This window comes from Moschus berezovskii, chromosome 2, assembly GCF_049115385.1.
Source record: "Moschus berezovskii isolate FMDL1 chromosome 2, NW_MosBer_1.0, whole genome shotgun sequence".
Taxonomy (NCBI): Eukaryota; Metazoa; Chordata; class Mammalia; order Artiodactyla; family Moschidae; genus Moschus; species Moschus berezovskii.
Window position 1 is genome coordinate 47,230,153 of NC_142461.1, and position 16,803 is coordinate 47,246,955.

Genomic DNA, 16,803 nt, shown 5'->3' on the forward strand with positions numbered 1-16,803 from the left:
TATTTTCCTAACCAGGAATTGAACCCTGGCTACAGCAGTGAAAGCACCAAGTCCTAACCACTGGACTGCCAGGGAATTCCACCCCTGCCCCCTGCCATTTTTTTCTTTTTTTAAAGAAAGTAATGCAATTGGAAAGGGTACTCTCTAGCTCACAGAGTTGAAAGCTGGGGTGAAGAAGCCAGCCTTCAGATATGTAGGAATAGGGGCCCATCTGAGGATCTCAGCAGCGGAGCTTGTGTGCTCTATGTGGCCCAGGGCCATGAGATCCTTTCACCCTTCTTTAACTCACTCCAGAGTCTGATTCTCATCGGAGAGACTCTTGACCCAGCTTATCCTGGTGCCTTTCCCAGCAGCCCTCATGGTGGAGGACAGGTGACTTTCCAAAGGAGAAGACCCCCAGCAGATAAAAACGACAGATGACTACTCTGCCAATGTTTGGATAGTCCTTTTTGGAAGAAGAAACTCTCCTGTTGCATGCTACTCATTTAGCCAGGGAGCGTGGATGGTTACAGATATTGAGAAAGATTATCCTGGCAGCTCTGTGCCAAATGGTTTGGAGCAAGATCAGCAGTGACATCGGCCAGTGTGGAGTTAAGAGAGGGTGGAGGCATCTGTCCTGCTACGGTGACTCTGCCAGGGAAAGAGCACTCTTGTTTTGCAATCTGTGGTTTCTTAATATTGACTCATTCAGCCTGAGTAGGGGGACAGAAGATGCCTTTATTTTCTCTCTCCAACTATTGCTGCCTTTTTTTTTTTTTTACTTTTTGGTATCTTGAAAATCAGAAGGCATACTTTTTGCTACTTGTCTACCCAGTTATGTGAGACTGATTAAGTGTTTTTCACAGTTCCAGGGGTAGAACTGGGAGCAGACTATTTTTTCATTTACATGAGAGAAAACCCACCCAGAGAACCCAGGCTCTGAAGGCAAATATACAAACGCCTCCTGTGTACCCAAGACCCCGGGGGAAGAACTAGGAGGGTTCATAGAGTCCAGATGAGTGTCAAGGGTTACAGTTTCTCACTGTTATGGGCACCAGGTTCTTACATGGAAAAGGGGGTGGAATTGTCTAGACAGAGAAAGGGAACAGCATCTCGCTCAGTGGGTCCAGCAAGTATAATGGGCATGAGTGACAGGGTATTGTGGGACCAGCTATTTCTGAAGGAGGCAAAAAAGTGAAAAGTATCTAACAAAAGTGGTTGACACTCTGCACTTGTGTAAAAACTGTCTGGATGGATGGTGATACTAGAATAAATCTTTGCCTTGCACACCTTTGCATATATCTTTTTAACTGTGTGAATGTATTACTCATCCAAAAATTCTAAAGTTTTATCCTTTACCAAGGCTTATAGAGCTCAAGGAACTGGTTTTTAGGATGTGGCTTCAAATATGTCTTTTTTTAAAAAGTACTTATATCTGTGCCATTCAGATTTTAGTGCATCAACTTACATGAATAATTTTTATTCAGATCCCTCTGTTCTTGGTGCTTTAGAGTTTTCAACCATGACAAATGAAAAATCCTTAGCCCTAATAGGCCAAATTTTAAAAAAATTATGTTTATCATCATTTAAAATGACACAAATGATAAAAACACACACATTTCTCACATTCATATTAGATTACACAGTTAAAGATTTTATTTTCAAGAGCCAAAACATTTTTTCTTCATTACTTTCAACTTATTTCACCCTGGCTGCTCCCACTAAGTTCCCAGCTCTCCTGCTCCAGTGCGCAAGAGTCTTGTATCATTTACGCCCTGCCCATGACCCTTCTGCTCCTGTCTCCTTCCTCCCTTGGGCTCCTGTGGCCCAGTGGAGCCTCCCACCACTGGACAGGCCTGTGGACAGCCACGTCCCAGTCCCTTCAATCAGACATGCTCATGACCTTCAACTACCCTCAGAATAGACTAAATGCTCAACCTCTGCCTTCTTTCCCCAGTGACCCAGCGCTCTCAGTTCAGCCTCACCTCCTTCATTCATTCCAGGAGTCACTGCAGATGACTGGTGAGCCTGATGGTATGACTTCTGGTTGACAGAGCATCATTTTACCCTGTGACTTTTTGGTCAAATGAGGCCTAATTCATATGCTGGTTTCTCCTTCTCTGAAGGCCCCTAAAATGCAGTGGAATTTGATGGATTCTGCATGTTTTAACTACAGCATAAAGGTGATTACAATTCAGGATTCTTTTGCTCCACGTTGTTGTCGTTGTAGTTCAGTCACCCAGTCATGTCCGAATCTTTGCAACCCCATGGAGTGTAGCACACCAGGCCTCCCTGTCCATCCCATCTGGAAGTTTGCCCAAGTTCATGTCCAGTGCATCGGTGATGCCATCCAGTCATCTCATTCTCTGTCACCCACCTCTCTTTCTGCCCTCAATCTTTCCCAGCATCCAGGACTTTTCCAAGGAGTCGTCTGTTTGCATCAGATGAGCAAAATACTGGAGCTTCAGCTTCAGCATCAGTCCTTCCAATGAGTATTCATGGTTGATTTCTCTTAAGATTGATTGGTTTGATCTCCTTACTGTCCAAGGGGCTTTCAAGAGTCTTCTACAGCACCACAGTTCAAAGGCATCAATTCTTTGGCATTCTACCTTCTTTACGGTCCAGCTCCATGGCACCTACTTCTATATGTGGAAAACTGAGCAATTAAGCGTTTCTGAAACTGATAACAGAGTAGATACTTTTTCATAACCAAGTTAAAAAAAAAAGGGTTTTGTGATAATATATTTAAAATGTTTTTACATTGCTTTTCCCCTCCAAATTCCAAAAGAATATTAACCAGTTGCATAGCTGACCTACATGAAGGAAATATTCCTTTGCTGTCCAATGCACATATACAGACCCATAGCTACTCCACAGTAAAAACAAAATGATACAAAACCTTTAGAACTTTCATGGTGTCCTTACAACTGAATCAAACACATCTCTGGGAAGACTAATCACATGTTCATTTGCTGAGAAGTATCTTTCATTGTAGAACTGTAACCTGGATTACTAGTTTAGTTAGATTGGACGAGTACACAAAGGGAAATTTTGCTTTACAGCAATATTTACATGATATCTTCAGAAAAAATCAACGTTATGCTCCTTGCTGTGACAAGTGCAGTGTTTGATTGATGGCCTTTAGGCTAGAAAGTCTAAGTCAACAATTTGGAAGTAATGATTCATCTTTTTAATATAATAAAATCTGAATAATATTTCTAAATTTTGTGTCTTCCACCCCCACACAACAATACAATAATATCAGTTTGGAGTCCAGTTAGCATTAACAAACCGTCTTTTCACTTGTGAAAAACTGAAACTCCTGGGAAAAAAGAAAAGATAATAATTATAACGGGGTACAAATCTCAACTTTTGTATGTGAAGAGAACAATGAGTAGTTGACAAAATGAACTGTAAGCTTCACAGATTTGAATAAGTACGTTTAAGTAGTTACTTATTCTCTCTTGCCCTCCATGTCTTCATTTATAAAAATAAGAATCAGAGAGATCATATAAAATGAGATCAGAGGTTTTTTAAAAAAGATTATCTATTTATTTTTGGCTGTGCTGGATCTTCATGGCTGCTCTGGCTTTCTCTAGTTGCGAAAAGTTGGGGTTACTCTTTAATTGTGCTCAGGCTTCTCACTGCAGTGGCCCCTCTTGTTGTGGAATGTGGGCTCCAAGGCAGCAGGGCTTCAGTAGTTGTGGCTCCCCGGCTCTAGAGCACAGGCTCAGTAGTTGTGACACACGGGCTTAGTTGGTCCAAGGCTGTGGGAGCTTCCCTGACCAGAGATTAAACTCATGTTCCCTGCATTGGCAGGCGGATTCTTTACCACTGAGCCATCAAGGAAATCCAGTTTTGACACATTTTTAGCAGAGATTTAAAATGTTACGGAGAACACACACACATATATGATTTTAGTATGGAATAAATTTAGTAAGGTCAATGTTCAGCACATAAAGCAAATACATAAGAAAGTTATGCTACTCTGAAGAGTGCAAAATTTGAAATTGCAGGTAAAGGAAGATAGTTAAAGACTCAGGGACTTCCCTGGTGGATCAGTGGCTAAGACTCCATGCTCCCAGTGCAGGAGGCCCAGGATCAATCCCTGGTCAGGGAACTAGATCTTGAATGCCACAATTAAAAGATTCTGCATGTTGATGCTAAGACCCAGTGCAGCCAAATAAATAAATAAATAAATATTGAAAATATTGGATAAGATTAAAAAAGAAACAACTATACTCCAATAAAGATTAATTTTTAAAAAAAGGTTTAAAAAGGAAACTTGATTTATACACTTGTGCAATCCTAAGATATCACAGAACACAACTTGAAAACCACTGGACTAGCTGATCTTGTCATTTTGAGTAATTCTCTTTCAACTTATTGATCTTACCTTTAAGGCAATGACAGCAGTGTTATGCTACAGTGATAGACCAGGGTTTAAATGTCTTAGGATCATCTCTTGGGATCTAAGAAAGAAAGTAAATTAAATACTAAACATCATAATACCTTTGTAATATTTCACCAGGAAAATGATATCAAATCTGTAGGTTTTGAAAGATGTTTCTAATGGGAAGCAGCAGGATTTTCCTGGGGAATGGGATTGTACCATTCCTTTCAAATGACAACTCTGAAAAGATAGGGGGTCAATGCTGTCATCTCTGCTAGCCATTACACTGCTAATTAAGAGGGTGCACTCTGGTGGCTCAGATAGTAAAGAATCTGCCTGCAAGCCGGAGACCTCAGTTTGATCCCTGGATTGAGAAGATCTCCTGGAGAAGGGAATGGCTATCCACTCCAGTATTCTTGCCTGGAGAATTCTATGGACGGAAGAGCCTGGCCTGGTCACAAAGAGTTGCACGTGACTGAGTGACTGACACTTTGACTTTTTGGATTTTTTTACCTATCTTCTCTGCCTCTCAGATGTGAATCCCCAAAAGAATTATAAATCCAATGAAAATCTTTGTGGGAGGATGGGAAAGGCAAAGTGGTTAGGCTGACAGTTGCTTGCAGTTTACAGACCCAGACTCCTCTGCAGGGATCTGAGAAGAGCCCTATCTACATGCCTAGCCAAATGATTTGACTCCAGTTAAACTCGGAGAAGGCAATGGCAAGCCACTCCAGTACTATTGCCTAGAAAATCCCATGGATGGAGGAGCCTGGTAGGCTGCAGTCCGTGGGGTCGCTATGGGTCAGACACGACTGAGCGACTTCACTTCCACACATTGGAGAAGGAAATGGCAACCCACTCCAGTGTTCTTGCCTGGAGAATCCCAGGGACAGGGGAGCCTGGTGGGCTTCCGTCTATGGGGTCACACAGAGTCGGACACGAATGAAGTGACTTAGCAGCAGCAGCAAACTCCGGCCCTTTTCTCTATTCTGGGCTAGAAGTCCCAAGAATTTAACCCATTTGTCCTTATTCCTTCTGGCCCGCAGCTCCCATCTGTGGAATTCTCTCTGCTGGGTTTGCCCCAAAGCAGAATAAGCAGAATGTACATTCCCACCTCCTCTGCTGTCATGTTTTTCTTTGAAGAGTTGACTTTTAGTTACAAAAGTGTTAAAAACATAAAAAACTTTCTGTAAATAATGAAAAGTTATGAAAATTTCAGAAAGCCTGTCTCCTGATATTTATTTCACACACACAAAAAACCAAAACACAAAAAGAGGACAGAAAACTACAAAAACACAGCCCAACTCCTAATTTGTCAGGATATCTTTACGAGTCCCATTCTTACTGTTTGCTCTCAATCTGTATTGAAATGTAAATAGAGGGCTAGTTTGCCCTCCTAAGAGGGACTTCCCTGATTCTCTAACCTAACTGCTGCACTAGGATTTACTTGGCTGTCTTATTTAGGGTCAGCCTGTTCCACCTGGACTGGACTGGATGCAGGACAAAGCTCCTCAGTCTCATCTGAGGTAGATTCAGGTCAACTCTTCTGTTAATTTTAGTTTCTCCAAAAACCTGTTTCCTATTCTTGTCAAAAGACCTGGGTTCCTTGGGTACTCTTCTACTTTGGGACTCAGATCAATACTCATTCTCTTGCTACCTCAGCCTTCTTGGGTCTCCCCAACTCCCTAGATTCTTGAGCAAGAACCCAATTTCCCTTTTTCCCTCAAGAATCCCAGCTCTGGGATGTAAACAGATCTTCACTGGCCTTTCATGATCTTCTCTTTCACTTCTCCCTTGTTTAGGGCCATCATTCCCTTTCTCCCTCCTCCTCTTTCTCACTGTTGGTTCTTGATAGCTGTGATTAAGGCAATATATTGACTTTGGTGGTCATGGCTGATTCCACTTATAGCTAAACCTTCTGAAGTATATCTCTGCCCCGTCTCACTGGTTTCAATGCCTAGTGTCATCAATCCAGGATTGTTCATCATCATTGTATACAGCATCATTGTGCAGTAAAAGGTGAACTCAGGAGGCCTCCACTGTCCAAACTCTGCACATTCCAAAGAAACCAACTCCTGGGAGGAACACCCTGACCCTTGGAATATCCTGCCTTGTAAGAGTGCCTTTGTTTACCTAAGGTCTTAATAATATCACTTGACTTCTGGAAGGGCTGGACACTGCGTGACTAAGGTCAGCTTTGCACACAACCTGTGCCTATGTGACTGATCCCTAATAAAACTCCTGGACACCAGGGCTCAGCCGAGCTTCCCTGGCTGGCGATACTTCATGTATCTTCTTCCCCATTGTCGCTGGGGAGAGTAGGTGGCTCTCTGTGTGACTCCACTGGAAGCAGACACCTGAAAGCCTCATCTGGTCTCTCCTGGGCTTTGCCCGTGTGCCTTTGCCTTTGATGATGTTAATCTATATTCTTTCACTGTAATGAGCCGTTACCATGAATAACGGCTTTCTGAGTTCTGTGAGTCCATCGCTGAAGCACCAAAACTGAAGACAGCCCTGGGGACTTCTGACCCAGTCATCACCATCATCAATGTGTGTTGACCATTTACTACGTGTGACAGCTGCTAAATGCTTTTCATGTGTTTTATTCAAACCTTTTAATAACGCTATAAGGAAACCAGAGTTATTCTTTCCATGAACATTTCCTGCCATTTTGTAAAGAAATTAAATTATCAGAGTGGTTAAATGCATCACCAAAAGTAGGGTTGGATGGCTGATTCATGTTGATGTATGGCAGAAATCAACACAGTGTTGTCGAGCAATTACCCTTCAATTAAAAACAATTTAAAAAAAAAAATTAGGGCTGGGATCACAACCCCAGTGCCTTTGACTCCAGGGCCATATCTTAATCACAAAGCTAAGAAAGTGTGTCATAACTCCTTTCCCTGACTGGATAAGATGGCTTCCTTTTTCCTTTTTCCCATTCTGCATCCCTTATTCCCTCTCTTAATCTGAGAGGTGCCTCCAGTTTTGTCAGACTAAAGGAGCAACCTTCCAGAGACCAGGTAGGAGAATTTTTAGATGCAAAAATACATATTCACTAACAGTATCAGATCATCCCCTTCAGTAGTAAGAAAGGTCACTGTATGTCACCACATGTTGCCTCCTGGAACAAGCATGTTCAATGTGGAACCACTTTCATCACAAAACCTCTTCCAAGACAGCATGAGAGGCAGGGAGGAGGAGGAGGTGGTGAAGAATGGGCCAATTCATGCCTGTCTGAATGTGTGAAGGTGTGTGTGTGTGTGTCCCGCCTGTCTGACTGTGGGTGCCTCTCATGGGAGCAGGACCACAGGCTCGGTGTTCTGGGGAAGCCGTTGCAGTAGCCCAAGTTGTGCGATCTGTATCTGTGCCCTGTATCACAGAATCCATGTGACTGAGGCATGTCTGTGCTGCCGATCGTCTGTGGCTCAGCGTCTGGCAGAACAGGCTAGAGACTGCATGTTTCCCCACGTTGCTGGAGTAGGTTCCAAAACCATAAGGAAAGGGCATGCAGGCTGGTAGGACTGGCAGTATACCTCCCGCTGCTCTGAGGAATGCAAGACTGTGTGTGGGTAGGATATGGGGTCGAGGACTAGCATTTGGAGGCAAACCAGCTGAGAACAGTGCAGGTAAAGTAGGCCTGTCACAGCACAGGAAATGCTCACATGCCTTTCCTCTTTCATCTGTCAGGAAGGGCTTCCTTTACTGAGCTAAACAGGTGGCACTTTTAATGTTGCCAACTCTCACAGACTAGAAATGCAAAAGCAGCAGGGAGGGAAAATGAGACATGGGTCCCAATGAGGTAGAGGGAGGAGAGTAGGTACAAGGAGGCTGTTTTAGGGTTTTTTTTTTTCCAGTTTTTTTCAAATCAAAGTATAAGTTGATTGACAATATTTTATTAGTTTCATGTGTGCAACATAGTGATTCAACATTTTTATAGATTATACTCCATTTAAAGTTATTACAGAATAGTGACTATATTTCCCTGTGCTGTACAATAATTCTTGTTGCTGATTTATTTTATATTGGGTTGTTATTATGGGAAAACCCAAATGAACTTTTTGGCCAACCCATAACTTGTATCTTTAAAAAAAATTTTTTTTTGACTGTACCATACAGCATGTGGGATCTTTATTCCCTGACCAGGGATTAAACCCACACCTCCTGCATTTAGGATTGTGGAGTCTTAATCACTGGACCCCCAGGGAAGTCCAGTAGTATTTTTGTATCTTTTAATCTTAATGCTCCTCCCTCCTGCCCTCTCCGAACTGGTTATGTTTTAGGTTTTCAAAGTGGAGAAGGTAAAAGTCTTCAGAAAAAAGACATTCGCCAACTTTACAGAATTACAGGGCAGGACAAATTCTAGAAAGCAGTATTTTTCTAATTTTTAAGATTGTGGATTTCTTCACGTCTCTGAATCATAAAGTTGTTTTTTTAATGAAATAATTGTTTCTAAGGAAAGTCCTAATTTGAAAGTGTTGATTAGGCATTTATTGTATACCTTTAAAGGAAATTTCCTCTTTTTTTCCTTGTCGTATTTTAAATGACTTTACAAAATACATTTCCCAAGAATTACAATTTTTTCTCTCCCATCACTAAAAAGGAAATTTTGTATAGAAATGATATTTCTGGTGGTATCTGCTTGAGCCAGGCTGCTCTGTTGGGCTCAGAGCAGAAACTAACACCAGCAACACTGTTCTGACCAGGCGGGAACCACCTGAGAAAGGGCCCATGGATAAAAGCAACAATTAACAACTGTAATCAAGTAACCATACTGGTCAAAAAAAATTTTCATACGATTATTCAAGTTGTAGAGCTTTTTACAACAAAAATGCTCCAGGGATTTCCCCGGTGGTCCAGTGGTTAAGACTCCATGCTACCAATGCAGAGGGCACGGGTTTGATTCCTGGTCCAGGAACCAAGGTCCCTTTAGGCTGCTGGGTGCAGCTGAAAGATTTGAAAAGAAAAGCTCCAGGCTTCTTACCAATGCCCGCTTCTCACTGATGCTTAAAGCCAGTTATCCGTGAAAGTGGCTGCTAAGTGTTTAAGGGCTGTTTTTTTAATCCTGCCCTCAGCAGGTCAGCTTGATTTAATGTGGAAAGTCTTTTTAAGCCTCTGGGAGAGGCATATTTTGAAAAAAGGTCATTAGCAGTTATGGATATTTGGTGGAGACCAGAACTGTAATATTTATGTAGTGACTTGTATTCACACAGTATTTTTACATGCGTTATTTTACTTAATTCCAAAGTAAAAATACTGAATGTTTAACCATCATTTCTGTTAAAGAAGTAGCTATACACTGGTTTTTATTTACTTTATGGTTATAAGAAAGTTATTAAAAGAAGAGATCTGGGACTTTCCAATGCTCATGTTCTAGTATACAGACCTTCTGACCGTCTCACCTTCTTACTTGTCAGAACAAATTGTCTTTGGACAAAATCATTCACAGACCAAATACAAAGAGTATCAGTATCTGTTTCTAAAAAAAAATTGTTTTCATAGTACAGTGTTGTATGCCAGTGTGAATCCTTACATATCTCAACTAAAAAGCTACATTGTAGTTGGAGCAAGTGTATTGGGTTGTCCAAAAATTTCACTTGGTAACATGTCACAGAAAAACCCAAACTTTCTGAAAAACCTGAAGAAACTTTTGGGCCACCTCAATAAATTCTAATGCAGGTTCAAATTTTCTCTAATACGCCAAAAACCTGGTCAAGAGCCAGGCTATAAGAATTTTAGGAGGCCTGCTGTGTGAATGAATGACAGTTTCTAAAGATCTGAAGCAGTAGATCTGCATTGTGATAGAGCTGCTGCTGCTGCTGCTGCCAAGTCACTTCAGTTGTGTCCGACTCTGTGTGACCCCAGAGACGGCAGCCCACCAGGCTCCCCTGTCCCTGGGATTCTCCAAGCAAGAACACTGGAGTGGGTTGCCATTTCCTTCTCCAATACATGAGAGTAAAAAGTGAATGTGAAATCGCTCAGTCGTCCGACTCTTAGCGACCCCATGGACTGCAGCCTACCAGGCTCCTCTGTCCATGGGATTTTCCAGGCAACAGTACTAGTTGCTAGCAAACTGCTGCCTGGATAACAACTATTCAGGTTTCACCCTGAAGATGTGAAGATCGAGTGGCTTGACCACATATTTCTATTTCTTTTATCTCTTTGCCATGGAAAAACAACAACTGTAGCCTTTCTGTTTTAAGTTTTTTTCTACCAGGGAGGCAAGATCAGAGATTTATGAAGAAGGCCATTTTGAGGGCTACTTTGAATCCATTGAAACTGCCCCAGGGCATTTGCACTGGCTATTCTCTGCCTGGAATACACGCTTAACAGCTTCATGCTTGTTCCTCCACTTCATTTAGGGCTCAGATCAAACATGAATACTCCAGAGAAAACTCCTTTAATAATCTAAAATAATCTATCACATGCTAGCCGCCTACTCTTCTGTTTTATGTCACAATATTTATCACCACCTGAAATTATATTGTGTATTTCTTTACTTGTTGACTGTCTGGTTTTCCCAATAGAATGTAGGATCCATTTGGCAGAGATTGACTATCTCAGTGTTTTTTTAGTTCCCAGCAGTGCCTGGCACATGGAAAGGACTGAGTAAGTATGCTAGATGAATGAATGGATTGTAGGATGAATGAGCAAAGCTGGGCCTCATTTCTTACCCCTTTGACTGTAAGAAAAGGTTAAGGCTAAGTTACAAAAGTTTGTCCCATTGACACTCAGGGATAACCCAGAGTTGGGCAAGCACTTATACTTTACAGCAACTGTCTTCCCCCTCTGCTGTGCTGTAAACAGCTAGAGAGAAGGTGCCTGTGAGTCTAGTTCACCACTATACTCCTGAACCTCAAACTATGGAAGAAGGGAAATATCATTTAATTTCTTGAATTTGAATAAGACATGAAAGGTGAGCAGGGGGATTAGCTGAGTGAGGAAAAGCAAGAAGATGATTCCAAGCAGCAGGAAGAGCTGGTGGAGGCCTCTGTCCTTGACATGTGGAACAGACAGATGAAAGCAAGTGTAGCTGGGGTGGAGAGACAAGGCAAGTTAAGGTACCTCGTGCGCCTGGAGAAGTGGGGGAGTGCTGGCCAGGTTGAACTCTGCAGGTTTATAGGCATGGCAGGGCAACATAAACAGTTTTATCTTTATCCTAAGAGTGATGGGAAATTTTTTACCTTGTGTACGTGCTAGGACACGATCACATTTGTCATACCACACATCTCTGGTTGCAGTGGATGTAGGGAGACCAGTTACAAGGCTGCTTTGACCCAGGCTAGAGAAATGGGAGTTGGATTTAGAGTCTCTAGAAAGTAAGCTTCTTAAAGGTAGAGATCACTGTTTGATTCACTGCTGTATTCTCAGCACCTAGATTAATGCCAGGCAAGTGTTAGATCCTCAATAAATGTTTGTTTAATGCATGAATGACATAGTGGTTAGACATGGAGTCAACAGAAATGGAGGAAAATAAACTGACCTCACGTATACTTGAATCAATGAGAAGACAGCCTTCTTCAAATCCTTGACAAGACTTGGGTGATCCAACAGTTTCTCTGTTCTAGCCCACAGACCAGTTATGAGGTCTGTAACTGGTCTGTACCCTATAAACCTGCAGAGTCCAGGGTGCAAAGCATTGACTCATCAGAAAAGACCCTGATGCTGGGAAAGATTGAGGGCAAGAGGAAAAGGGAGTGACACAGGATGAGATGGTTGGATGGCAGCTGATGGCAACTGACTCAATGGACATGAGTTTGAGCAAACTCAGGGAGAAAGAGAAGGACAGGGAGGCCTGGCATGCTGCAGTTCAAGGGGCCACAAAAAGTTGGACATTATTTAGTGACTGAACAACAACAACAGGAACATGACTGGTGGAAGAGATTGTTAGGGGTTCAAATTGACAGGGTGTGATGAGGGACTAGCTACTGAGTATGAGAAAGAGAGATGCTGGGCCAAGTCCAAGGTTTCCGGTTTGTGTTATTATATGGATGGAGGAATACTGACATTTCCTGGGACAGGAAGTGACAGTAGAATCTATATTCGTCTGTTTCTGGTTCTCTTTGTTAAACTGAGAATCAGGACTTCCTCCTCTCTGTCTCTTTCAGGAGGCCCCGCTCAAGGCTGGCTCTAATTGTTCTCTCTCTGCTGACGTACAGTTGAGGAGGTTTGTAGGCTAGAAGAGAGAAACCATTGGGTCATCCAAGTCTTGTCCAGAATTTGAAGAAGGCTGTATTCTCATTGATTCAGATATATGTGAGGTCAGTGGAATTGCTTGGAATATTGTGGGTTGGGATATGAATGAAAGATAAATGGTCTTTCTCAACGTGTTCTAAGTAGCCTTAATAATAGGAGGGTTGGTATTAAGAAGTTAAAACTTCTGCCCTGATCCTGCCTCTAAAACTTGTTCCAGTGGCTATAAATAAAGATTATAAGTTTGGGGGATAAACAATTTTGGCCAGATATTTTCTCTTTGGGTTTAAGCAACTATATTTTTTGAGTGCCATTGAATGGGAAAATGACCTTCTCAATCCAGATTTCCTGTGAATGCAGGCTCACCCGAGTCACTCCCCATTATACTATTCAAATCTTTTAAAATATTTACATTAGGGATATCTCAATTTTGTGAAATGAGTATATAAATAGGATATATTATATATATAAACCTATATGAATATGTAGATATATAACACTCACTTTGCTATACAGCAGAAACTGACACAACATTGTAAGCAAACTACAATAAAACTTTAAATAAATAAAACAAAAAACCCTATATGAATTAAAATGTAGTTAAAAGTGTGCATATGTATTTATAAAGATATATACACATAAATATATATACACATAACCCAAAATGGTAATGGTTACTATGGTTATGTTTGGTTAGTGGGATTAGGGCTGATTTTAACTTTCATCTTATTCTTTTCAGCATTTTCTAGTTTTTCCATAATGGACATGTGTGACTTTTATGAAGATAAAAATACTTGTTGTGCAAATGAGGTTTGTAATATGAAATATAGATTATAATATGAGGTGATATTTAGAATGTATCCATTTATGAGTATTTTAGAAAATGGGAGGTTACTCTCACATTGACTCTGATCATTTAGTTGATGGGTGTACAAATCAGTACATGCTTTATATCCATGAAGACATTTATTAATTTTACCATGAAACCATCAGATTTGGGAGAAAATGTGGCCTCCTTACATGGACGAGGAAGCTGACAGGCTGGGTTTCAAATGGTGAATTGAAATTAAAGTGATTCACATTTTATCACTACATGTGACGGTGACTGCCAGACAATTGGACTATTAAAAGCAGCCTGAAGTTTTGGAAATGAAGAAATTCATTTTCTAAAAGCTGGGTCATTTGAAAGCTGAACATGTTCAACCAGGCAAGAAAGGAAGATCAGTATCTTCTGCTGTGTTTTTTTGGTTACCTGAATCTGCCCCATTCCAGAAAATGATATTTATTACTGCAAAAGGTGATGGAGAACTTCTGTTTAAAGGTCAGAAATGCTTGTGCTTTGGGGAGTGGAGGTCACATGATTCTGCAGTTTCATGTCATTGGTGCTGTTGCAAATGGGCAGACATGGCTCTCCAGGCCAGATCAGCCCAGAGGAGTTCCTGAAGTGAAGAAGGCAGGGTTTCTGGCCTTGACCATCTGAGCAGGGACTGGCCCGAGGCAGATGTTTGGAATTCTTTCTGTGGACATTGCAATTGGCTGAGGGTCAGCCTGAAGGGCAGAACCATCTCTGGGAGACGGAGGGAAGTCCAGGATGGTCAGTATTATTGGAGTCCAAGAAATGCTGAGTCAGATTTGGAGATGGGGAGAGGACTGGATCACACAGGGGAAGGAAATGAATAGTTATGACACATCCCTTTAAGTAATATTCCTAAATCCTGGGTCTCTTTGTTCTTTCACTCTATGGCTGGCTGTTTTGAGGAGGTCAGTTAAATATTTGGGTTTCTTTTAACATAGTTATGAAAACACACATTTCTTTTAAGAAGTAGAGAATCAGTTCTTTTCTCTCTAGGAGACAGTTATTACTTCTTTGGAGCCAGATGGTCTGGGCTTGAATCTTGACCTTGGGTAAATTACTATACCTCAGTTTCCTCAATAGTAAAATGAAGAAAATCATGGTAGTTACCTGACAGAGTTGTAGGAATGAGTAGTGAGATAATCTGAAAAATATTTTGTCAGTGTGAACTACCGTTACCGTTGACGTAAGGCAGCTGTGATGAAATCAGTGCAGGGTGGAACCAATGACCCACCCAATATCGCGTGTCTGCCCCAGTCAGCAGGCTGGCATTGCTGTATACATGTGTGCATAGCAGATGGCTCCCAAATCCTCACCCCTGGGCTGGGAGGCACTGCTATGAAATAAAATGAAGTGGAAAAGCATCAGCGGGACACGAGACCACATGTTTCCTGAACAAAGGACAGACTAGGTGTACTCCGTGTTTGTACAGGGGACATGGAAAGTGACATTATCAAATACTTCTCCATGACCTGGGTTATTTTTTGTGTGTTTGTTTTTGTTGAAGAATTGGATAGATTAGGTAGGATGCTGCTGCTGCTGCTGCTAAGTCACTTCAGTCGTGTCCGACTCTGTGTGACCCCATAGACGGAAGCCCACCAGGCTCCCCCGTCCCTGGGATTCTCCAGGCAAGAACACTGGAGTGGGTTGCCATTTCCTTCTCCAATGTGTGAAAGTGAAAAGTGAAAGTGAAGTCGCTCAGTCGTATCCGACCCCCAGCGACCCCATGGACTGCAGCCTACCAGGCTCCTCCATCCATGGGATTTTCTAGGCAAGAGTACTGGAGTGGCTTGCCATTGCCTTCTCCGATTAGGTAGGATAGAGGGAGGGAATACTTAGAATGGTTTGGTGAAAACAGTCCATTGTTTCACATTTGGCTATTTGTTTCTGAAGCACCATAAATTATCCTACTTGAAGATTGCCCAGATGATTAAGTTACGTAACAGATGGGGAAATGCTTTTCATAAAGTTTAAATTACTACATGTACTAAAAGGTATTTGCGTGATTATTTTGATCATCTTATACTTGATGAGCTTGTATCTTATAATGTGCTCTTCTAATTTGATTATAATTTACCTGAGTATATATAATTTATAGTATAAGATATATATTTTGTATCTTATAAATTTTTTATAATTTATATATAAGATTTATATATAATCTTATAATTTACCTGAGTAGTCTAAGACGCAAGATATATAAAAATCACCTTTTAGGAAAATAAACAGTAATTCCATACCATCTCTGTGAACCGATCTGCACAGGCCATTCGAACCCATTCTGGAGTTGCTGGGCTCTTCACTGTGAAGTCCTCAGCTATGTCTCTTTCTTTGCGAGCTGCAGCCACAGCATCAGTGATGGCAAAGAACACGGATGACCCCAGGAACATCCCAGACTCCCCCAGGCCCTGCAAGGAAGCGCATTTGTTTTAGAGGCTTCTACACTAGACCATCAGCCACTGTAGGTGAGGGGCAGGTCTTTTTTAGCACTGTATCCCCAACTCCTAGCACAGCACCTTACATACAATTATTTTCAATAATTATTTGTTGACTGACTGACTGAGTGAAGCTTGTGTACCCTTAGAAATCCTAGTATCACTTGAAATTAAAAAATCCTGTGTGGGTTAAATAGTTGTTCTACAGGAAAGGTAGTGTGTGTATTTTTAAAAGTACATTGTGTAGTTGTAGGTTTGAATGCTTACCTTGGATGAGTAGATGGTTAGTGGAGTTTGTGATGATGGCAACAAGGAGACATTAAACTCCTCTGGGACATCGCTGATGGTTGGAATTTTGTACTCATCTGGGCCTCGAGAGTACAGGACACCTTCTGGGGAATATTTCAGCTCTTCAGTGGTATAAAGGCCCATTCCCTGAATAAAAGCACCTTCAATCTGAAGAGGGAAAATGTCAAGCTCTGTGATACCGTTTGCTTTTCAGAAGGCCTTTACCGACCCTACAATGACTCTCAAAAAGAGGCATCCACCCAGGTGGGGCAGCACCTACCTGCCCAATATCGATGGCCGGATTTAGACTGCAGCAGGCATCCATGACGATGTCCGTTCTGATTTTCTGCCAAAATTAAAATTACCCGACCGTAAAAACTTGAATTAAAAATACTATTTTAGGGTTTATTCAAACGGTCCCAATTTATTCCAGGACTCTTGCTGGTTGATTAGTGCTACATGGAACCCCATCAGCATTAGAGGTGGTAAGACATCTACTAAGCTCTTCAAATTTAGTGCTAGGAGGACTGTTGATGAACCCAGAAGGTCTTCTGCATTCATAGTTTTGGTTTATCTTAAATGACTTCAAAGTCCATGATATGTGGATGCATCTGGGTATCACTTAGAAAATAAATAAGCCCGATTTTTCATCTGATTCTGAA

At 41.6% G+C, this 16,803-nt stretch overlaps 1 protein-coding gene across 3 annotated transcripts in view; it reads right to left on the minus strand.

Moving 5' to 3' along the window:
* Positions 1-1,498: 1,498 nt before the first annotated feature.
* The window catches only part of LOC129538402 (aldehyde oxidase 2), a 79,848-nt gene continuing 64,543 nt past the window's right edge, over positions 1,499-16,803 (minus strand). The window contains exons 32-36 of one of the 3 annotated variants that reach the window (XM_088828434.1): positions 16,422-16,487; positions 16,121-16,309; positions 15,659-15,826; positions 4,376-4,451; positions 1,499-2,659 (exon numbers count right to left, since the gene is read on the minus strand). In XM_088828434.1, coding sequence (XP_088684560.1) covers positions 4,398-4,451; positions 15,659-15,826; positions 16,121-16,309; positions 16,422-16,487 — 477 coding nt within the window. In that variant the 3' untranslated portion in view covers positions 1,499-2,659; positions 4,376-4,397. The other 2 variants (XM_055398574.2, XM_088828435.1) reach the window with 2 other exon arrangements.